Source organism: Mesoplodon mirus (assembly GCF_964341445.2).
Source record: "Mesoplodon mirus genome assembly, chromosome: 19".
Classification (NCBI taxonomy): Eukaryota; Metazoa; Chordata; class Mammalia; order Artiodactyla; family Ziphiidae; genus Mesoplodon; species Mesoplodon mirus.
The window spans coordinates 7144641-7168631 of record NC_138995.1 but is presented as its reverse complement, the minus strand read 5'-3'; the positions used below and the strand labels follow the sequence as shown (position 1 = coordinate 7168631).

The 23991-nt window shown below is 52.9% G+C and overlaps 1 protein-coding gene across 1 annotated transcript in view; it reads left to right on the top strand.

Annotated features, from left to right (window-relative positions):
* The window catches only part of CMIP (c-Maf inducing protein), a 240195-nt gene that overhangs the window by 131309 nt on the left and 84895 nt on the right, over window positions 1–23991 (top strand). The window contains exon 2 of the mRNA XM_082607275.1: window positions 17400–17525. Within this exon, the coding sequence (XP_082463401.1) occupies window positions 17400–17525 (126 nt within the window). The remainder of the gene's footprint in view (window positions 1–17399; window positions 17526–23991) is intronic.

Below are 23991 nucleotides of genomic sequence, written 5' to 3'. Positions count from 1 at the left end.
CTTGGCCAGTGTCTGGACCTTATATAAGTGGACTCACATGGTATATACTCTTCTGTCGGTGAAACTCACCATATTGCTGTGAAGACCTGCAGTTTTTCTATTCTCACCGCCCTGTCGTTTTCCACTGGGTGAATATGCCATCGTTTATTTACTCAGTTACTGTCAACGGGTGTTTGTGAAGTGCTCCTGTGACCCTGGGGACATGGTGACCATGTGGACACAGCCCTGTTGGGAGTATCTAGGAGTGGTCATCCCAGGATGCAGAAGGTAGGGGAGAGTCAGCTTTAGCAAATGCTGCAAGTTACTTTCCAAAGTGCTGTACCAGTTCATGCTCCTGCTAGCAATGCAGGAGCATCCTGGTTTCTCCTCATCTTGGCTGTCACTGGCTACCATCATTTTTCCCCCATTTTTTTTATTGTTGTGGTAAAATACACATGACATAAAATTTACCATGTTAGCCAGCTTTAAGGGTACAGATCTGTGGCAAAATACACATCACTTGAAATGCACCATTTTAGCTAGCTTTAAGGGTACGGTTCTGTGGCATCAATTCATTTACATTGTCGTGCCACCATCACCACCATCCTTCTCCAGAACTCTTTTCATCTTGCAAAACTGAAACTGCGCCCATTCAACAGTAACTCCCACCCCCTCCCCCCGACCCTCCAGCCATTGGCAGTCTTGCTACTTTCTATCTCTACAAATATGATTACTCTAGATCCCTCATATAAATGGACTTATACAGTATTTGTCTTTTGTTTGTTTGTTTGGTTGCGTTGGGTCTTCGTTGCTGCGTGCGGGCTTTCTCTAGTTGCGGCGAGCGGAGATCACTCTTCGTTGCAGTGCACGGGCTTCTCATTGCGGTGGCTTCTCTTGTTGTGGAGCACGGGCTCTAGGCACACGGGCTTCAGTAGCTGTGGCTCACGGGCTCTAGAGTGCAGGCTCAGTAGTTGTGGTGCATGGGCTTCATTGCTCTGCGGCATGTGGGATCTTCCCGGACCAGGGCTCGAACCCGTGTCCCCTGCACTGGCAGGCGGATTCTTAACCACTGCGCCACCAGGGAAGCCCCGGTATTTGTCTTTTTTGTGACTGTCCTGTTTCACTTGGCATAATGTCCTCAAGGTTCATCAGAATTTCCTTCCTTTTTTTTTGGTTTGTTTGCTTTCTGGAATTTTCTAGATCTGTCTTTTTAAATTTATTTTGTTGAAATATAGTTGATTTACAAGGTTGTGTTAATTTCTGTTGTACAGCAAAGTGATTCGGTTATACATTTATATACATTCTTTTTCATATTCTTTTCCATTATGGTTTATCACAGGATATTGAATATAGTTCCCTGTGAACAGGGGTATACAAATATCTGTTCAAGTCACTACTTTTCAGTTCTTCAGGGTATATACCCAGAAATGGAATTGCTGGATCATATGGTAATTCTGTGCTTAATTTCTTGAGGAACCTCCAACTGTTTTCCGCAGCGGCTGCAACATCTTATATTCCCACCAGCAGTGCCCAAGGGTTCCAATTTCTTCATATCCTCACCAACACTTGTTATTTTCTGGGTTCTGGTTTTATTTTGAGCGTGGCCATACTAATGTGTGTGAGGTGTTGATAGTATCTTCTTTTTAAGCCATTCTAGTAGGTGTGTAGTGATTACTTGGTGGTTTTAATCTGATTTCAGAAGCATGAGGTTTTGATGAATTTATCTGGGTAGCTGCCTTGAGTATTGGTTGTTTTATTCCGGGCTGTTGTAGGTGATGCTGAATCACCTTCGGTGTCCTTCCAATCATGGTAAGGCTGCTGGAGCCCAGCAGGGCGAGCAGTACACGCTTGTGGAGTTAAATCACTGGTGAGAGCAACAGCCGTGTGCTGGGATTCCAGGGGGGAGAGAAAAGAATCCTTGGATTGTGGAAACGTCAGAGCTACACTTGCCCTGACAGGTGCTGACCCCGTGCAGCCCCAGGCCTGCAGGGAGATCTCTCTCTCTCTTTCTTTGCAAGAAAAGACCTGTTCACTTTCCCAAGTTCTTGCCCCAGGATATGATCGGAACCCCAAATTCTGTGTCTCACAGAGTAGAAGAGATGGCATTAACTGAAAAACATTCGGGGCAGAAGCAACTGCCGGCCGTGACCTCGGTACAGCCCCCCAGGTGCCCCAAAAGGACACGCACCCTCCTAAGTGGCACGTGAAAGGCCAGCCTTGTGGCTCGGATCAAAGGGGGCCACGTCCACCTTGCTGTAATTAGCACAGGGCAGCACCTTCTGGAAATAATGAATCAACAGAGAGGAGAGCTCGACAGCGGACCTGTGCCCGGCGTGGGCCAGGCCTGTGCCCGCGTGCCACCTGCCCCCACGTGGGGTGTCATCAGCCGCCGTTCCGGTCTTGTGATGTCTTGGGGGCCAGCAGCCAGCCACACGTTTCCTCTGTGCACCGTTTTCATGTCTAATTAGACTTTTCCCCTTAGTCCACTTGTTCATTGTGCTGACGGACACCAACTCTGGTGGTTTCAGCAGATCCCGAGTGGGCCCTGGGCTGGCCTGTCTAGGGCCAGAGCCAGAACAGGAAAACCTGGGGACACCTCGTGCTTTGCATCCCCAAAGGGCCTCTTCCTTCCCCTTTCTCCTTTTCCCTCTTCCCCCCTTTCTCTGCAGCTGGGTGGCTGCTCCAGGGTCTTCAGAGCCACCAGTTTTATTATCACCATCACAGGATTGAACAGCGATTCCAAGGGTTGGACGGGTCAGGATTCAAGTCCGGGCCCCACTGCTCTCTCGTAGGTGGCTTTGCCTCCCGGTGCCTTGCTGACTCATCTGTAAAATGGGAGGAAGAGTGCCGCACACCTCAGCATGTTCCAGTGACGATTAACACATGCTTGAAAATGCCTTCGCATAGTCAGGCTTCGTAAAAAGTAACCCAGCTCCTTCTGTCATGGAGAATGGGGTGAACTCCGGGCGTGGAGTTAATCTGTTTAATGAAAAATGGAAGTAACAGACAGTTTCCATGTGTGAAAGCACATGTGATAGGTTGACATCTGCCAGGGGTCTTCTGTGACCTCAGAGGAGGGGTGCTGGATTCTGCTGGGTCGGGGGTGGCAGGGACATGGCTTGATGAAGGCCAGATGGACCTTGGACCATAGGGCAAGGTGAGCTATCACTCTGAAACTCCCGTCGCTCACCACCAGCAATCCTCACGCACCGAGGCCCGGCTCTGGGTGGGACTCACAAGAGGCAGAGAGTTCGGTGGTCCTGACTCAGCCCTGCCACTCCCAGCTGGGTGACCCTGGGCAGTGACTGCACCTCTCTGAGCCTGTTTCCTTTTGCATGTTGGACCAAAACATCATTCTTGTTCTTTTCCTCCCACCCTCCCTTCTCCCGGTATTTTCTAGAAGGCTGCTTTGACGGAAGGCACTGTCCCCAGCTTTCTTTACACTGTCAGGTTCTCTGAATGGGACTTCAGTCACTCTGGCTTGTTCCCATTGTTTTGGGAACAAAAATAAGATGAGGGTAGCAGCACCTGGGTCCCGCTAGCTCTCTTCCTGGCTCATCTCAGCAGCCTACGTCACCAGTGGACGTGGGTGGCGCTAGGAGAGAACACCCACATGCCCTGGCTTCTGGGTCATTTGTTTTCATTTCGAGATGGGACCGGGGGGGTTTCCTCAAGTTTGTCGTCTGGGAAATTTCTGCAGAGCTTGTCTGGTGCATCCACAGAATTTAAGGTTAGAGCTAAGGCCAGTCGGTAGAGGGGACATTGCTGGAGCCAACCTCAGGAAGTCTTAGCAGGACCCAGCCCTGGTGGATGCAATAAATAGCAAATTGATCCACTCACCTCCTTACCCGCTGAAACATCTTTTGATGCTCTGTGTTAATGTCACCCTAGAAAGAAAGCAAGGAGAGAGAACATTCCACTCATTTTCTCCCATCCATCTATCGATCACGTATTTTTACGTGAGTGGTTTAAGTCAGAGATTGGCAAGCTATAGCCCCCAGGCCAAAACTGCCTCTGCCTCCGCCTGTCTTTGTAAATAAAGTTTTATTGGAACGCAGCCATAGTCACTTGTCTATTGTCTGTTGCTGCTTTCACACCACAACGGGCACTGTTGAATTGTTAGGACAGAGACCATGTGACTCACAAAGCCTAAAGAATTTACTACCTGGCCCTTGACGGAAAATGTTTACCCACCCCTGGTTTAGATCAAAGGGCTAGAGTGCCAGTCCTGGCTTCATCAGTAACTGGCAGCGTGGCTTAGAGCAAGTTATTTCTCTTTTCTGGGCCTCGGTTTTCTCAGCTCTAAAATGGGATCATAGTGACATCCATCTCGTGGGTGCCTCTGAGGAGTCAAGGGGAAGACATCTGTGAGCAGTTGACCCACATAGGCACATAGATGGTCCTTGACCAAGACAGTTACTCCGGAAGCAGGCTAAGGTGGCAGGGTGCCTGTCCTCAGGAGCTCACAGCACATAAACAGCTGATGACAGTGCACAGGAAGGTCCTGCGGTTGAGGGGTGCCCCGGCCTAGGAGAGCCTAGAGGCAGGTGGCCCTGTTTCCAGGCTGTCAAGAGGCCCCTGAGTTACACCATCAACTAGCATATGTTTGTGAAGACCTGACAGTGTGCCCTCTGGTCCCCACTGGCATCCTTACATCAAAAACACCAAGTGGATAAAGGCCTGTGTGACAGTGGCCTGTGATCTTGGAGTTAAATTAATACTAATGTTGACCAAAAAATAACAGTTGCTGTTCCCAGCCTTTAACTCGGAGCTCTAATCTTGAGCAGACATGCCCTTTCCATCTGCAGCAGCATCTGTGCCGAGCACAGCAAGGAGACCGAACAGGAAGGGAACAGAGACGTCCCTTTCTGCCACATGAGCCACAAAGGAAAAGTTTCTAAGTTGCCGCAACGTCCTCTGCAGCTCTGAGTGCAGTTTTGAGAAGAGTGCTGCCTCTCCTGCGTTTCTCAGAGGCCCGTGCGAAAGGCACACTCCACCTTTTGAGAAAATTGAGCTCCATCACCACCCAGTTCCATCCCCCAGACCCAGGAATCCTGTTCTCCCAAAGGCGTGGGTACCTGAGAAGAGCAGGCCCTACAAAGAAGCTCGTGTTTATATCAAACTTCCCTGGAATTCCCCACAAACAGGTGTTCTTGGACTTAAATAAAAGCAGTTTATCCTGTGGCCCAGGAATCCCACTCCTGGGTATTTACCCAGAGGAGAGCTTTTGCCACCCCCCCGCCACACACCCTACCAATAAGTACAGAAACGTTCACAGCAGCTTTCTACACAGTAGCCCCAAACTGGAAATAACTGAAGGTCCACAGACAGCGGTGGCACATAGAAAGGAACACTGCCTTGCGATTTGAAAGACCAGTAAGGGACTTCCCTGGTGGCACAGTGGTTGAGAATCTGCCTGCCAGTGCAGGGGATATGGGTTCGATCTGTGCACCACAACTACTGAGCCTGTGCTCTAGAGCCCGTGAGCCACAACTACTGAGCCCACGCACGGCAACTACTGAAGCCCGTGCTCCGCAACAAGAGAAGCCCCCGCTCGCCGCAACTAGAGAAAACCTGCGTGCAAGCAACAAAAACCCAACAAAGCCGAAGGGGGGAAAAGAAAAGGTGAATAAGCTACGGACACACGCATCTCACAGACATGATGCCCAACAAAAGAAGCCAGACTCCAGGGCGTCTACTGTGTGCCTCCATCTGTAGGACGTCCGAGGACCAGTCTCCAGTGGTAGATCTAGAACAGCGGACACTGCTGGGAGCCCTGCCTGGGAAGGGGGCGCAAGGGAGCCTGCCTCCTGGTCTTGACCCAGGTAGGGGTGACACGGGGCTGTGCTTATGCAAAAATAAATGCAGCCAAACATTTGTGCATTTTTGCACTTTACTGTTTATATGGTATACCATAATTTTTTAAAAGATAGGAAGAAAGAGAGAGAGAGAGGATATCCAAGAATTAGGTTGGGCAGTCAAGGGCTGTGCCCTGGTCTGGGTCCTGTCTCAGGCCTTCCAGGGAGGCGGGTACCCCAGCCTCGGGTAACACCTCCCTGTTCTGAGATCAGGGTCCCACACACCGCAGGCTCCTGTACCCTCCCTTCCCTCTGCTGGGAAGCCTTCCCCAATGTTCCAGAGCATTCCTCCCCCCACTTGCCCATTGTACCTTGTCTGCAACCGTAGTGCTTATCACCTCATGTGGCCATTACCTTTGTGCACTTCTGTGACCCCCCCCCACCTTTGCCCCAATCAAGAGGCCCACTCCAGCAAGTCCTGGTCATCTTGTCACTCCAGGGCCATTGTCTCAGAGAACAGACAGGGGACGTGGCCCAGTGGACCAGACCTGGCCTCTGAGTCAACAGTGTGGCCTTTCTCCTGACCAGCTGTGACTGTCCCCAGCCTCCCTCTACCGGCTGGGGGGTCCTAGCAGCACCCGTTGCCCAGGGTCCTTGTGAAGAATCAGTGAGATGGTGCCTGTGACCTCCTTAGATGATCCTTGAAGATGTTTGCCGACCCAGTGGTTGGAAGTATGCTGACTTTGTGTCCAGCCCTCACGAGCCTCGATCAACCGCTCCAGTGGCAGAGGCACTGGGTGGCACTGACGCCCCAGGGTGGTGCGGCGCCCTGGGGGTCTGGATTTCCATTTGTTTTCCCATGCCCGCCCTGGAGGCTGGAGTGGGAAGGGTCTGAATGTGGAAATATCAGCCCTTCGCTCTACTGTTAAACTTCTTGAGCCATTTGGCCATACAAGGGGGTAGCAGCCGTGGCTGGACTCATGGGTAATGAGCCCAATGGGCCTCCTGACCATCTGCACGGAGTGCAGTCCATAGAGAACAGCCTTGGCTGGCCCCGGACTCTGGCCCTGCCCTCACGGTCCAGCCTCCGGCGCTGCTCTGCCAAGGTCTGTACAGCAGGAAAGGGGGGCTGGTGGCTCTTCCTTCTGTGCTGAAGATCCCACGGCCCCCTCGGCGACCCCTCCTGGCCCCCCAAAGAGGCCTGGGCTGTTGGGGGAGGGGTGCTTGAGATGGGACAAGGCAAGGGGGGCAAGCCTGGAACAGGCGGTGCTATGCGGCCCAGAGCTCCTGGGATGCCATCTGGGGGCCTGACCCCAGACCGTCCACAACGGATGGGGCCTGCTTTTCATCTGTCATCCGGAGCTGGTTGATCACATCCTGGGCGCCAGGCCGCTCCAAGCTAGAGCCCTCCTCTCTGATCCATCTTTCTGTAGTGGTCTGTGGTGATGGAGGGCCTTGGAGGGCTCTTGGGCAAAAGCCCCCTTTTCCTTCTTGTTGAGGCTTGAATATGATTGCCTGGGTGTAAGGAGCTCTCACCTCGCGGCTGCCCTGCCCTCAGCCCATTCCGGGCCATCTCTCTCAGGCCACCCCTGTGTAGTGCTGTCTCGGGGTGACCATGAGGGGAGTTGCCTATATCCAGCTCCTAGGAGGTGCGGAGCTGTACATACCTAATTGCTTTCCACAAACACCCTTAAGATCTGAATGCTGCTACTTTTTTTTATTGTGATTTAATTCACATACCATGAAATTTCCCACATGGGACCATGAAATTCCCCACGTGGGTCGTATGGAAACTTCTGAACTTTCTGAAGAACTGCCAGACTGCTTTCGCATGTGGCGGCCCCCTTTCACATTCCCACCAGCATTGTATGAGGGTTCCAGTTTCTCTACATCTTCTCCAACACCTGTTATTGTCTTAAAAAAAAAAAAAAGTGGGTATGAATACTACCTCGCTTTTACAAGGGTGAAATTGGAGTCTCAGAGAGGCTGAGTTGCCTAAGGCCACACAGCTGGCAAGTGGTGGAGCCTGGATTCAACTCTAGAACTTCTGGTTTTTAAAAAATCTTTTGATTGAAGTGTAGCACACACACACACACCCAGAAAAGTGCCCACGCCGTGTCCTGCCTGATGCATTTTAACAGAGTGAACATGCTGTGTCGCTCCTACCCGGGGGCAAGACCTAGAACGGTACCAGGCCTCCTTCAGCTCCCTCATGCCCCTTTCCAGTCCTCTCCCACCCAGGGGGAACCTGCGGGGCAACCAGTTCTGCTGGAGGATGGTGTGATGGTCTCACACTGTGGCAGGATTCCCCCGCCCCCATTTTTAACTCACCCGCCTGTTGGAGACAAAGGTCGGGGCATGAAGTCCGAAGGCCTCGGTTCTCTTCTGGTCTGTCCTGAGTTGCTGTGTATGGCTGGGCCAGGCTCGCACCTGCTCAGAACCTCCATTTCTGGTCTGTCACAGGGGTGGTGGCCGTACCTTCCTCCCGGGAGGGCTGTGGCTTCTAGGGGGCTGATGGAGGTGGGTGGGCGAGGGGAGCCAGCAGGGGTGCTCCCAGCCTGAGAGGTCCTGACGCTCGGGCAGGGGTGGGATGCTCTGCTGGGCCTGAGTCAGGGCCCGGGCCGGTCCCTCCATCCAGGCTCCGTTCCAGACATCCTTGATCAGTTGCTCGGCTGACAGAGATGCCCAGGGGCACAGATGAAAAGTGCCATGCCCAACGACACAGATTCCTGGTCATCTGATCCCCCTGGTTTTCCTGGGTCATCTGTTTCCTCCCTAACTGTAGGGCCATGTCCCTTCTCTTCACTGCCACGTGCCCAGCCCTGGCATTAGGTTGCACACGGAACAGGTCCCACGTGTTGAGTGACTATGTGAATTCGGTCCCGAGGTGACTGTTGCATTAGCCACCTGTCAGGTGCTCAGGAGCCCACGGGTGTTTAGTGCAGCGGACAGCGCTGTTACAGCGCATTTCCGTTATCACAGACGGTTCTGTTGGACAGTGCTGATCAGGGTTATTTCTGAAGAATTTAGAATAATCACCACCAAGGAAAGAAGATCAAACAAAACACACTAAAACGTAAGAAAGATGTTTTTTTTTTTCTCGTAAGAGATTTTCCTGCTCAAAGCCCAGTTACTTTTACTTTACATGTAATCGTAACAGACTTGGCTGTCTGGTTTCACAGCCAACAACAGTAGAGCAGAAACCTTTTGAGGGTTGGGTGCGGGGACGATAGGAAGTAGCCGTTTGACATCAAGAGACTGATTGGAGGCTCTTCAGGTTAGACACGCTCTCTCACGCTCTGAGGCCAGTAGATGTAGCAGCTGGCAGCTCTCTACCCGCTTAGTGGCACCAAGAGCTTTGCTGGGCTGTAGCACCACTCACCAATGGATGGTGGGTGGTAGTCATAACAGTAGCCCCGGGGCAGCAAAAGGTTAAGTTATGTGCAGTATCTTTGCTTTATGGAAACAAGGGGAGAGGGAGTGTGAAAGGTATTCGAGGAGCTTTGCTCGGGGACTGGGGTCCAAACTGGCCGGCCTAGCAGCAAATTGTTAACCTGCCACTTTGCTTTTGCTATACAGCTTTCTCTCTGTGGGATTAAAAAGAACATCAAAATATTTTGACATGCCTTTCCCAAATGAGAGTGTGTGTGTGTCTGCCCCCAAGGCCGAGTTGAGCCGATGGCGGCCGTAGGGGCTGGGTGGGTGGCAGTGGGAAGGGAGATTCTGAGCCCCCCTGCTGTGCCGGCTCCTTTCTGCACACCGTGCGTTCAGGTACATACACTGGAGTTTGGATCTGGCTGGAGGAGTTGGGCAGAGCATAGAGATGGAGGTCACCATCTGAGGGGATGTGAGACTGAATCCATGGTCTGTTTCTTAAAAGCAGGGACTAGTGACATGTCATCACCGATTCGTGCTTCCATTTCGTTTTCTGTAGTGTGTAGATAAATAGAGATAAATACAGCCCCCTGACCCCAGTGTTGCTGTACAGTTAAATGAGATAATATAGCATATAAAGCCCTCAGCGTGGTGCTGGCCACATGGTAACGGCTTGATAAATGTTACCCAGGGACACCCGTGCCTTTCTACGTGTGTGTGTGTGTCGGCGGGGGGGAGTCACGTGGGTGGTATTTGCAGAGCGTGGTGTGTCCTGCCGTGTCACTGAAGAAAATATCCAACAGGCTGTTCACAAAAACCAAGACGGAAACAACCCAAATGTCCATCAGCTGATGAGTGGGTAAACCAAATGTGGCCTCTCCGTTCAATGGAATATTATTCAGCCATAAAAAAGGAACAGCATGCTGATACATGCTACAATGTGGGTGAACCTCAAAAACATTTAGGTGAAAGGAGCCAAGTAGAAAGCAACACTTACTGTATGATTCCATTGCTGTGAAACGGCCAGAACAGGCAAATCCACAGAGACAGACAGCAGACCAGCAGTCACCATGGACTGAGGGTGGGGAGACAGAGAGTGACTGCTTAACGGATGTGGGCTTTCCTTTGGGATGATGAAAGTGTCAGCGCTAAACTGCGCTGGAGGTTGTACACCATTGTGAATGCACTAAATGCCACTGAATTGTACATTTTAAAATGGTTAGTGTTTAATTTTATGTCATATGAATTTTACCACAGTTTTTAAAAAAGCAGCAGGGGGAGATGAGGACTGAAGCCCACTCCCCTGATCCAAGAGTCTCCGTGGTACCACCACCGAGGTAATGACGTCACTGTTATTATTACTGCCGTTGTTGTTGTTGGCCATCCAAGGCAGGGCCAGAGGGGGCTCCCCTGCCCTCTGATTTGATCTCTCTCCTTTGAGGCAGGGGTTTGTGTGTGGGGCTGGGGGCAAATCCTTCCTCGTGGCGGAAGGGTGGTGCCATATAGAGTCAGGCTGTGCGCTGTGGGTCCCCTGCATGACTCAGGCGACGTCCACACACGGAGAGAAGAGAACGTCCCCAGTCCCCAGTGTGGCCCGCCTGCCTGGGCGGCAACCCCCGCTGTTCCCAGCCTGGCCCCCCCGGCCGGGCAAGAGTTCCCCTCCTCCTCCCCCTCCTCCTCCCCCTCCTCCTCCCCCTCCTCCTCCCCCTCCTCCTCTCCTCCCCCTCCTCCTCTCCCTCCTCCCCTTCCCATCTCCTTCCTCCCCTCCCCCTCCCCCTCCTCCCCTCCCCCTCCCCTCCCCTCCCCCTCCCCCTCCTCCCCTTCTCCTCCCCCCTCCTCCCCTCCTCCTCCCCCTCCTCCTTCTCCCCCTCCTCCCCCATCTCCTTCTCCCCCTCTTCCCCTCCCCCTCCGCTTCCCCTCCCCCTCCTCCCCCTCCCCAGGAACGGTGCCGGGAGCTTTCCTGACTTGTGTCTTGAATCAGCCCAGAGCCTCGTCTTGGGGGCCTTCAGACTCATGATTCATACTCACTTTTAGAGAAATCCCCATGGAAACCAGCAGGCAGGTCTGGGCGGGAGGGAGCTGGCTCCCCAGAAAGACAGGGGGAGGCGAAGGCTGGTGGCATCGTGCCAGCATTAGGGGCTGAGGTCAGGGGCTGTTTTTAGGGGGCCTTTGGTCACCCCACTCCCTGCCAACTCTGCCACATGGGAAAGTGGAGACGGTGCAGCGTTTGGAACATCAACCCTGAAGGCCTCGGGGGGGTCACTGGGGGGCCTGACGCGCTCCCTGCAAGCCCTGCTGTCTCTAGTCCAGATCCAGGTGTTGTGTGGACGGTGAAGAAGCTCCTCTCAGAGACAGGAGCAGGGGGGCAGTGTTCTCTTCCCTGTCTGGCAACACCAGGGCCCACCCTGGCCCCTCACCAGTCCCTGAGAGCAAAAGGGCAAAGGCATCCCCGACCTGTTCCCCAACTCCCATGGGAAAGCACGAGCCAGGACCTGGCTTGCAGAAGGAAGCCCCCCTGCAGAAGGAACCCCCCCTGCAGAAGGAAGCCCCCCTGCAGAAGGACCCCCCTCCTGCAGAAGGACTCCCCCTTGCAAAAGGACCCCCCTGCAGAAGGACCTCCCTCCTGCAGAAGGAACCCCCCCACCGCAGAAGGACTCCCCCTTGCAAAAAGACCCTGCTTGCAAACTTCTGAAACACCAGCACCCATGCCATGCAGTTACATTGCAGGCCTTCATCGGGCAGGCGGTTGCTCTGAACTCAAACACGGGTCAGAGCAGCGTCCAGCAGGACCCAGCCAAGCTGGTGGCCCAGGGTAAAGCCCCCCAGGCTTAGCCAGGACTCCCCAGTTCTCTTTAATTTCTCTTTAATGAGAGCAATTTGGCAACAACATAAAATATGCTCTTACCCTTTGTCCCAGTAATTCCATTTCTGGGAATCCGGCCTAAGGAAATAATCCTAAACATGGGGTAGAAAAACATGTTTCACAAGGATGTTCATTGTGGAGTTGTTTATAGTAGCATAAAGTGAAACCACCACACTGTCTAGGGGAGGGGGTGGGAGTGGTGATGAGACAAACGGGGGTCGAATATTTAATAGGCACTAAAATGGTTGTTCTGAAGATGGGATGGGCATGTTCAGAATGGGTTCAGAATATGGAATGGGCATATGCTGTAACATGTGAAATAAGGCGAGTTACAGAATTATATGTACCTGTAAAAAAAATTACTTATAAAAAATAATCAGGAAGGCAGTATACCAAAGCGCTCATGAGAGGCCTTGATAATGATTTGATCTGAAAGATTTCATTCTATTTATCGTCTTCCAAATCATCTTGAACATTCATGCATTGCCTTTCTTAGGTTTGAGTTGTAATTTACATTCAGTAAAATTCACCTTTTTAGTGTGCAGATCTGTGGATTTTGACAAATGTGTACAGTCAAGTAACCACCACCACAGTCGGGACAGAATATTTCCATCACCCCAAAAAGATCCTCCACGCCCCTCCTCCAGGCCCCTCGGTAACCAGTCCCCTCCCCCATCTGCTGGCAACCGCTGGTCTGATTTCAGCCCCTGTAGTTCTTGCTTATTCCAGAATGTCATACAAACGGAATCATACAGTACGTCTCGCACTGCTTTTACATGTAGAAATAACTTTTAATCTGCTTAATGTTCTCTTAAATGCACCTCTTAGAGCTGGATTTCCTAGCTTCCCTCAAGTAGAGAATTTAATTTTTCCTTTTTACCTAACTCAGCCTTTAACCCATGCAGGAATCTCCTCCGATGTAGCTCTGATCATCATTTTCAGATTACCAGGGAATTATCAGTTATCTGTAAAATCATCCCAAGAGTGTGAAAGTACCCAGGATGAAGGAGGTCCTTGGTCAGCATTAGCTCACACCTGCATCCAAAGAGCAGCGTCGGGGGGTGGGGGGCTTCCAATCCCGATCTGCCCCGTTACCCTTGCAAGCCTCAGGGGCACCCCCTCCAGGCTCTATCCATGATGATGACAATAGGATCAACTATAGTGGTAGCAACAGTTAATTTTTCTTAATAAGCATTTTATGTCAGAACAGTTTGAGGTGCAAACAAAAGTTGCAAAGACAGTACAGAGAGTTCCCATGTACCCCACATCCCCTTTTCCCAATTGTTAATATCTTACACTAGCTTGAGACATCTGTCACAGCGAATGAGCCCATATTGATATGCTCTTATTGAAGTCCACACTATATTTGATTTCCTTAGTTTTTCCCTAATGTCCTTTTTCTGTCCCAGGATCTCACATGGACTCACAGTACATTTAGTCATCAGGTCTCCGTAGACTTGGCGGGGATAGATGCTCAGACTTTCCTTGTTTTTGATGAGTACTGGTCAGGTATTTTGAGGACTGTCCCTCAACTGGGGTTTGTCTGATGTTTTTCTCATGGTTAGACGAGAATTATGGCTTTAGGGGAGGAAGATCCCAGAGACAGAAAGGTTAGTGTTTCTCACAATAGTTCATTTTATTGAGTTTTTCAGTATGTTCCAGATGCTGTGCTAAGCCCTTAACAAATTGGATTCCCTTTAAGGCTCCTAATACTCTCTTAAATTCTCATTTTACCATTGGAGGAAATGGGCTCAGAGAGGTGCAGTAACTTACGTAAAGACACACAGTAAGTGGCTCAAACACAGGTCTCATTGATTCTCCAAATTTTGCTTTTAGCCAGTACTGCTTCAAACAGCAATGCATCTGCTTTTAAAAGACAGTATGTATTTATTTATACCCGTTTCCCCAAAATGCCAGTGCTGAAACTTTTAGTCAAGGCCACCTTGAGACAGCTACAGCGGGGTCGTGAAAAAGGCAGGCACAGGTGGTTAGCTGGCCCTCCATCATGTTACGTCCCACATGCCGTGGTCATCTGGAAGGTGTTCCCACGGGCTTGGTGGGCACTGGGCGGCACAGGGCCTTGCCGTGTCTTCGTCTCCAGGAGGCTGGGGTGGGAAATAGAAGCCTCCAGGCTTTCTGCTTATGTGCCCAAGATGCAATTCTAAGGGAACGAGGCTGGCCATTTGCTCAGTTTGGATAATCAAATCCAGCCCACTGTGGTCACGCTCTATACCGTTGTGGGATTTTTGGAATGGCTTTCTGTATCTTGGTTGTTTGGTGTGATCCAGAGATTTTCTAGATGCCCTAGTGGCTGTGTCCTAGTACGTGTTCTCTGGCTTCTCTGTGCATCAAGGGGTCAGTGGCCTGGGGTTTGGGACCCAGCCAGACCTAGAAAAGGGAGAGAGGTGGCCGTGGGCCACCAAGGAGAGCTCTTCAGCATATCCGGGCACCCAGGTGCCATTGCTTCCCAAAGGAGAGTTTTTAAATTTTATTAATTTATTTTTAATTTAATATTTGAAACTAGTAACCAAAGCCTCTTTCCAAGTATGTTATGCATGTGATTGTAAGTAATATCACGGATGGACATTTTTTTATTTAGGAAAATATTCCTTCATTTGTTAAGGAAATACCAGTCACCTCCTAAATGTCAGGCGCGGATTAGGCACAAGAAACGGAGCAGGTAAAAATTCTCGCTCTCGTGGTGCTGAGGCACCAGCAGGGGAGACAGTCGGCAAGAAACTCAAGCATAGTCACCAACCTGCCAGGCCCCTGGTATCGCTGGTGTTCTCAGGACAAGACGTGCTGTTGAGGCTGAGTCATGTACCGCAGAAGATTGAGAACGTGCCAGCGCAGGGGATGTGGAATAGGGCAGAAGGGCCAAGGGGAGCCCACGTGTCTGCCTTTGGGGTGCACTGATAAGCCATCTTGGTTGGACACACAGGCTGCCTGGGCTGGTGCCGAGGGGTGGCCCATGCACTGGTGAGAGGGGCTAGATGGACTTGGCTGCCTCAGCCCCGCCCTGCCTGGGTGTCAGCAGCCTCATGGCTCATCTGGACCCATGCAGGAGCCTCTAGGCTGTTCCCTGCTTCCGCCAACTGTCTCCATGCAGCAGTCCCAGTGATGCTACGCCTACCCCATGGGCAACCATCCCCGGAATCCCACTGGGCCTTCCGGTCCCTCCAGGGATGGCCTGCCCATCTCTTCAAGACCGTTCGTACCCGCCCTCCCTCCCTTTGGCCTTTGCTCCTCCCTGAGCACTCCCAGCTTGTTCCCACCCCTGGGCCTTTGCACAGGCCATGGGCCTGCGACGCACTTCCCCACCGTCATTCCACGGTGCTCCAGCTCTCTGCCACCTGTCACCACACCCTATCTTGATTTTTGGTGCAGCACTTGGCCACTCTCCAATCGTTTACTTATTTGGATATTTTGTCTGTTTGTTGTCTCTTAGCCCCACTGCGCTTCTGTCTTGTTCACTGCTGTATCCCCAGCAGTCAGCACGGGGCCTGGAACGTAACCGGTGCTCAATAAATATCTGTCGGATGAATGAACGAGTGAATGAATGAATGAACAAACCGATTGGTCAGTTTACTCTTACTCCCTGAGCATGTAACTGATCGTATCAGGGAGATTTGAGGCAGCTTAAGCCCTCAACCTTTTCTCCTCCACCGCCACGACCGCCGTACCTCAGCTTTGGCAGACAGAAATTGAAAATAAAAAACCTCGTGGAGGTCCTCAATCCTCAGGGTAAAATTCACTTGTTGGGCCACAGATTTTAAATTGCTTGTATCACAGCTTAGTGGTCCGGGCAGAGATCCCTGAGTCAGCAGCTGAGTTCAAGCTTGGCCACGCCCCTTCCCAGCTGGGTGGCTTTGGGCAAGTCACATGACCTGCTGAGTGTCAGCTTCCTCATCTGTGCAGTGGGGATGGCTCTTGGGACCGTTGTGAGGATTAAAGGAGATAGCACTTGCCATGTGCTTGGGGAGTGCTCGGCCTTTGTCAGAGCGTAGGAGATGTTAGCTGTTATTCTTCTCATCTGTGTTGCACTCACCTCTGATGCTGCTGAAGCCTGGCTTCCTGGGGCCAGAGTGACAAGGACACTGCTGGTTCCCGGTGGCCAGCGCATCCCCCTGGCGCCTAGCGCCTTCTCCCCGTGACAGCGGAACTCACTCACTCAGCCGTGAGTGGCTGTGAATGTCTCTTGCCCCACCCTTACCCCAGCATTCACCCATGATAGCCCTTATCATTCTCCCTTTCCGCACAAATGACGGAGCCCTTGCCACGTGGCAGGCACTGGGGAGAGAGAGCAGGGACCAAGACAGACACTGGCCTGACCTCACGGAGCTGCAGCCTGGCTAAGGAGGCAGACAGCAGACAGATAACGCATAGGTCCACAGTAATTAAAACGGGTATGGTCGAGACTTCCCTGGTGTTCCGGTGGTTAAGGCTCCATGCTTCCACTACAGGGGGCTTGGGTTCAATCCCTGATCAGGGAGCTAAGATCCCACTTGCCTCGCCTCGCGGCCAAAAAACCAAAACATAAAACTGAAGCAATATTGTAACAAATTCAATAAAGTCTTTAAAAATGGTCCACATCAAAAAAAAAAAAAATATGGGCGGGGTAGGCACGTAGGGCACAGGGAGGGATGCGACCAGGTGGGTTATGGGGTCTGGAGAGTAGAAGAGGGGATGCCAGGGGTGGGTCGCGGGGACCACAGCCTTTTGGGGACAAGAAGCAGCCTGAGTTTGCCATGCTGTCAGCAGGCCTGTGTCTGCGAGTGGGTGCTCGGAAAGGGAGAGAGACGAAGGGGGTGGGGCTGGAGGAGGATGCGAGACCATTCCTGCGGGGGCCCGTCGGTGGTGGATGGGACTGTGGCATATGTGGTTGGACCACTGGGAGCCACTGAAGGCTGCTGAGCACGCGGGCAGAGGGATCGAGTTTGCTGACTTGGAACACGGCCCCGAGTGCCAAGTGGAGGACGCATATCTGTAGGGGGAGATGAGGCAGGGAGTCCAGTGGGGGGGGTTGGGCTATGACTACTTTCTGGGCAGGAGAGGGTGGTGGCTTGGACATGGTGAGGGATGGAGGGGTCCAGGTTCCGGCTGTGCTGGGCCCCGCAGAAGTCCAGAGGAACAATGCACAGGCCTTGCCCTCAAAGTGCCCCCAGTCTGCACGTCCCAACACATGGGCAGGTGTCCACCATGGCCCCTCCCCTCCAGCTGGATGCTGCCAGCTACGAAAGATGGAGTCCTTTGGTCCCCAGAGTTGCCAAGTATCTGTACCCTCTCAGTTTGCTTGTTGCTAGAGTGAGGATGTTTTCCAGTGCAGATATTGTGCCTGATCTTGTAACCAATGTGTGTCTTTGCTTTTTCTTTTTTTGTTGCAGCCAACTGGGTACATGGAAAACTCAGTCTCCTACAGCGCCATTGAAGACGTTCAGCTGCTGTCCTGGGAGAATGCCCCGAAGTACTGTTTACAGCTTACAATTCCTGGGGGAACTGTCCTACTGCAGGTAGGATAAATAGACATGAACAAGCAGTTTCTGCTCCATCCCCACTCACTTGCCCTCCTCTTATCCCTCGGAGGGAGACAGCCAACTATTAAGAGGAAAGGTTGTTTAACTTAGGATGTTTTTTCCCTCCAAGTACAAGAAAGGTGTAAATTGGGGCTCACTGTGGGAGACGAAGGAGTGCGTGCAGATTGAGCTCCTACTGTATACGTGCCACCATCTAGGAGCTTTCCATGTTGTGTTTTTATTGCTCTTAACAAAGCCAAAAAATAGGTTTTCTGATCTTCACTTTACAGATGAGGAAACTGAGGTTTTCTGATCTCCATTTTACAGATGAGGAAACTGAGGCACACAGACACAGGCTTTAAAAGGCTGTAGAAAGCAAGTAAGCAACAGATGCTACCTTTTGCTGTACTTCAAGTGAGGAGGTTTCTTACTTCTCATTGATCTCAGTCTTTTGAGACTCTGATGGAAATGAGAGCCATCTCCTTGGAAAAGGGTGCATTTTGTGTGTATTGATCAAGACTGTTGGTTGGATATGATGCAAACATTATTCAAATGACCTGAAGCAAAAAGAGAATTTGATGCTGTAACTGTATTAAAGTAACTGGAAGTCTAAGAGAGGACTTCAGGCATAGCTGGACCCAGGGGTCAAATGCTATCATTAATATTCAGTCTCTCTCTATCTCCTGGCTTTGCTTCTGTGTGCTCGTTCATTATCAGGCAGAGGCTCTCCATGTGGTGGGAAAGATGGACTTCTGACAGCCTCAAACTACATTCTTGGAGCTTGTAATTCTTAAAAAAATGTGAGAACGCACTTTCCTTTCAGTATCTTTCTATAAAATCTCATGGAAGATTCTGATTCACCGTGCTATTATCCGATTCACCCCAGGGGATGCCCTGCCCTGCGTTACACGCCCACCTTTACACTGGCAGCTGTGTAGACCTCATGGGAGGGGAGAGGTGGGTCCACCAAGAAAGGAATTGTGGCAGAAATAATAACACGGCTGCTGCAGTACATGCATGTGACATGTTCTGTATCATTTCAGGGAGTGCCACCCCAGTTTCCAACAGGGACCCCAAGTCAGAGACTCCTCGTCCCGAGAGAATGTACTCTCTTATCATTGGGAGGATGGTCTGCCTTGGGCTTTCTTCTAGGAACGTTTTCTAACTCTGTCAGTCCGGGGAGACCTGCTTTGAGCCCAAAGAGATGCCCCCTAAAACTTGTTGGAAAAGTGGCCACTGGATTGTCTAACAACATTGGAGCCAAGAGGCACACAGTTTGGCCTCTGAGGAATGTCGAGCCCCAGAAGCCACGTGTAACAGCTAAACATCCTTTAGGAAAACCCCGTCATTCACTGATGTCTCTTGGAAAACACCAGAGCCACACCTGCCTGTCTGTTTTCTTCTTAAATCTCTCACTCTCTACAGTTTGAAGCACAGAGCATGTGCTAGGGCTGGGGGTGGGGAGGTGAGTCAGCCCCTCGGCCCGAAGAGCTCCTGGGCCCCCTCGGGGAGACAGAACCATAAACAAATGACTGCAGAGGTAGCGACTGAAAGAGAGGCCTGTCCCCGAGGACTGGGGGAGCCCATTGCAGGGAGTGACTCACTGGGCCTAGGGGTACCAAAGAAGGCTCCCCCCGGGGTGGCGATATTAGATCTGGGTGTAGAGGGGTGAGTAGGAATGGGCCAGGATGGGGGTCCACACACTCCAGGCAGAGGGAAAAGGGGGTATAAAGCATGAATGTGGCGGAGGGAGCATTCGCTGCCGTGGAGAAGAGGGGGAGGCGGATGCAGGGCCTTGCCCACGCGTCCAGAGTTGTTGGGTCGCAGCCAGATCATACAGGTCTTGTTAGCTGAGTGGAGAAGCCACAGTGTTATTCTGAGGGCCGTAGGGAGTCGCCGAAAGCTCCTAAGAGGTGGTGGCCCAGTAGAGGGATCAGTCTGTTTGCAGGGCAGAGGGTGCTGGATCCGTGAGTGCCACGGGCAGGCAAGACGGAGGGAAACCTTGAGAGAGCCCAGCTGGAGGAGGGAGGGCCCCGAGCCCCCAGCTCCCTGGGTGTGATGGTCGCTACCCTGGTCGAGGCAGCTGGGTGGCCTCATTGCTTTGGGGGCTGGAGGGGCAGCCTACCCCCAAGGAGGACCTGAGCATCACTTGCCCCGGGGACAGGGGGCAGTGCGGCTTGGAGGATGCAGGTCACCGGGCAGCGCCAGAATGTCCCTTTAATCCCGGCGGTGGCCGTGGTCCGGCTGTGATGACTCGCCCGGCTGGGGCTGTGTCCCGTGGTGGCCTCACGTCAGAGCTCCCCCTGACGTGTTAACGGTGGGCGGGCGGGCCTGCAGCTGCTCCGCACCCCCGTCTTGCCGGCCCCCTGCTCCAGTGGACAGTGCAGCCGTCACAGCCCGGGCGCTGGAGGCTGGAGGAGGAGGGGGGCCTGCGGGAGCCAGGGCGGGAAGCGCACGCAGCCTCCGCCCGCCCGTCCCCCGGGGAGGCCCAGGTGGGTGCAGCCCTGCCCCTGCCTCCTCGGTCTCTCCCTCGCTGTCATTTCCTTCGCTTCTACCTTCCTTCCTTCTTGTCGTCACCCTCCTCCTCTCCCTCCTGTGATTCATGGGTGGCGTGTGGCCGTCTTGTTATGTAAGCGGGTTCGAGTCATCTTGGAGATGGGCTCCAGACTGGGGGGTCCGTATAGTTATGGGGCAGCCCGGGGTAGGGGTCCTGTGGGGCCCAGGGTGGTGCCCGGAGGTGGCAGGCAGGGCGTCCCTCCCATGCTCTTGGGACGGTCGGTGGGATCCTCTGCTTTGGCTTGGTCCCGAGTCCCGTGACAGGAGCCAGAGCAGTGGCGTGTCGGAGCAGCCTTCCCTGCTCCGGTGGGGGGCGGGAGGGGGAGGACCGCGAAGCAGCCAGGTGTGCTCGGGGGGCAAAGCCACACCTCATCTGGGTGCTCCTGGTCAGCAGAGGGTGAAGGTGCCGTGAACCACGCTGTCCCTACATCAGCCACTGGCCACACAGCGTTGTTTGCACTTAAATTTAAGTTCATAAATCAAGAAGGCAGTTTCTCAGGCCCCTAGCCATGTTCCGAGTGCTCAGGACCCACGTGTGGCCCGTGGCTGCTGTTGTGCAGATGGAGAACGTTTCCATCATCACACAAAGGATATGACCCCAGAACTTTTCATTTTGACCCCGTGCTCCGTGCACCGCTCCCGCCATGGGAAATAGCCTCAGAATGCAGGGGGGGGATCCGTAGGATTCCAGCATTCCTGCGTCCCTGAGTAGGGTTCCATCCTGCTGCGTGTGACACAGCTGTTCTCTATGTAGGGGTGATGTCTGGGGGTCACAGGGGTCCTTGCCCTAGCGTGCCCGGTCTCTCCGTCTCGTTCAGGTTCTCCGTATCCATGTATGTCTGTTTCCCTCTGTCTCTCTTTGACACGTCTTTCTCCATCTCTCCCCTCCCCTCCCCGTCTCTATCTCTTGATATACCTCACTCTCTGCTTCTCTGGCAGTTTCTTTTCCTCTGGTGTCTTTCTCCAGGCCTCTCTCTCCACCTGAGCCCTTCTCTCTGTGGGTCTGGACTTAACGCTCCCTCCCTCCCTCCCTCCCTCCCTCCCCTCTCCCTGCCCCTCTACCCACAACGTCCTTACACAGCTGCTTTATGAGAATTTGACTCGGTACCTCACTCAGACCCCTGGGAACTAACCCATCTGAGTTCAAGGAAGCTTAAGAAACGCTCTCAGGCGGACATGCCTCCCCCACTCTGCTCAGAGACACCGAGCAACATGCCAGCAGGTCGAGTCACCAGGCAAAGGCGCCAGCCTTCTTCCAGCCTGGGTCCAGTCGGTGTGTTTCTGGATGCTTTGTGGTATTTCAGCGTGAGCTCCCTAATGCCATGTTATTAGATTCCCCGGGTGCAGAAAGGACCTATTTATCTTCCTTCTTCCCTTAATGCCCTTTCGGCTGGCATTTCACCCTGAGGAGTACCTCCACGAGTACATAAACAGTGCCTGAAAGCATCCTGCGGGGTGCTGTGGCAGGCCTGCGGGGTCGGGGAGCGGGGACTAAAGAACCGGGTGGCGGCAGATCATCTTCCGGGGAGTTCTGCCTCCCAGATGGGTTTCCACCCATTGATGAGAAGCGGACAGAGGCCACTGTTCGAAAAACAAGCTTTGGGGCGGGACAAGAGCAAGGGGACCCGCCCGCCCCCCCTTTCCCGCGAGCTTCTGCTGCTGCTGCTTTCTGGAACGGTTTCCAAGACCCGCGCTTCTCACTGACATTCCCGAAAGCCCCTCAGGAGGCCAGGCAACTGTTGATCCCAAACGCTGGCAGCAGGGGCAGGGACAGGGCGGGTGCCCTTCTTACTGGAAGCCAGAGAGAAAGACCTTTCCGGCCTGAAAAGCACGTGCTGTTTTTTCCCTAAGAAGTTGGGCCGGGGAAGGCGAACCTGAGAACGCTCACCCACCCACGGTGCACCCTTGGCTGTTTTTCTCACCTCTCGAGACAATACAACAATGAGGGAGAACTTGGCAACTTTCGAAGAGGAAATTAGGCAGAATTTGCCTGGAACGAGGCCCTTTCGGTATTCGAAAGATTTATCACTAGGAGAGGTCGGCGCCTGCCCGAGCAGGCCTGCCTACTTCCAGGGGTCTTTCCCAGGCTTGGATCCAGGCTCCGCTGAGTGACCCTCAGGACTCGGACCTGGGCCCTGTGTCCCGTGGGGCCGGGTCATCCAGGCTCAGCCCCTTCCCATGTCAGTGTGGTGACTCGGCAGAAACTCACTCTGTTCCCCAGGCCGGGCACAGCCCAGTCCGCTCTCCATTCCCCTGGAAGGCACTTAGAGATGCCTGTGCTGGGATTCCGGACGTCCCTCAGCAGCCCCTATCCTTCTTCGAAACTAGACAAGCCAAAGGAAGGAGCAGGAGAACCCATCCCCTATGGGATGTCGCATCCCCTCTGGTTCCGTCATCGAGAGGGGACACAGCTGTGAGGATGCAGTGGCCACACCACAGGTCGCCTCCCCTCTTCTGGAGGAAACTTCTGGCCTACCCTCTTGTTTGCGGTGTGGGGCCTCCTGGTGACTGGAGCCTTCCCGTTCATCAGCACGGTGCTTTCGGATCCCCCAGCCCAATTCCGGGGAGCCCAGAGAGAGTAGGCTGTGGGCTCCACAGCCAACCAGAGGCCCAGCCCAGCTCTACCATGCTCTCTCTACCTTTGTAAACTTGGGCAGCAGGATAACCTCTCTGGGCCTGCAATTTATCTGGAAACCGGACCCATGATACCTGTCTCCTTGGGTGCTGTGAGGATCAGCGGTATTACGCGTAAAATCCTTAAACACTATGCCTGGTGCACAGTAGGTGTTCAGGAAAAGACTGCCGTGATTATTTCTAGAGCCCTAGTCAACTATGACATGGGGAAGAGAGGGTATCAAGGCTGGACAGGTCTTTTGAAGTTTACTGCACATGAAATGTTCTTCAGTGAACAGAATGGGTATACTGATGCTTCATCCAGCCAGCCATCTATTCACCTACCCATCCATTTATCCATCAGTCTGTTCACCCACCTGTCCATCCACCTATCCATTTATCCATGTATCCATCCAATCTTTCATTCATTCAACAAGTCAGCCAAACTTTCACTTAACAAACATTTATCTGAGTTTTATGGACACAGTGTTGAATAAGTCAGACATGGTCCCCGACCTTACAGGGCCCACAGGCTGGAAAGAAAGAAGAACAAGACAGGCGATTACAGGGCAGTGTGATCTGTTCAATGAGGCGTCATCACCTGATGTGGTCAAGGGTGGCGAGGGGGAACCACCACTCAGACAGGCATTCCAGAGAATTGACATTTCAGGTGAGACACGAAAGGTAAACAGCTCAGCAGGCGTTGAGGGAGGGGGTGAAGGCAGAGCATTCCTCGTGGGTTGTACACACCGTGTGAAAGCCAGACTAAAACAAAGCAAGCCAGGTTGTGCTAGGTTATGCTGCAGTGACAAGCAGCCCCGAATTCTAAGTGGCTTCAAACAGCAAAGGATTATTTCTCACTCGTGCTGCATGTCCATCATGGGTCTGCTGGGAGCACGCTCCACCTGCAGTCTTTCTGGTCAGCAGGGCAGGGGGAAGGGACCTACTCAGTGGTGCGCTGGCTCGTCAAGGCTTCCACCGGAAGTGACACAAGTCCCATGGCTGTGCATTCCTACCGCGTGCCCGAAGGAGAGCTGGAGACGTTGGGGGAAGACACGGATGAGGCCACAGCAAGTCTGGGTCTTGGTTTCCTCATCAGAAACAAGGCTGGAGAGGGAAAGTTTGGGTCAGAGTCGGGTCCTTACCCTTTGGTCCGTGGTGTGTTCTGAAACTGCTTGCACAGTTGTGTGTGTGTGGGGGGGGGGGGTGTACACATGTGTACGTTACTTGGGTGCGAGTCCACAGCTTCTTTCAGGCTCTCAAAGGGTTTCAGGTTCCCATAAACCCCCAAAAG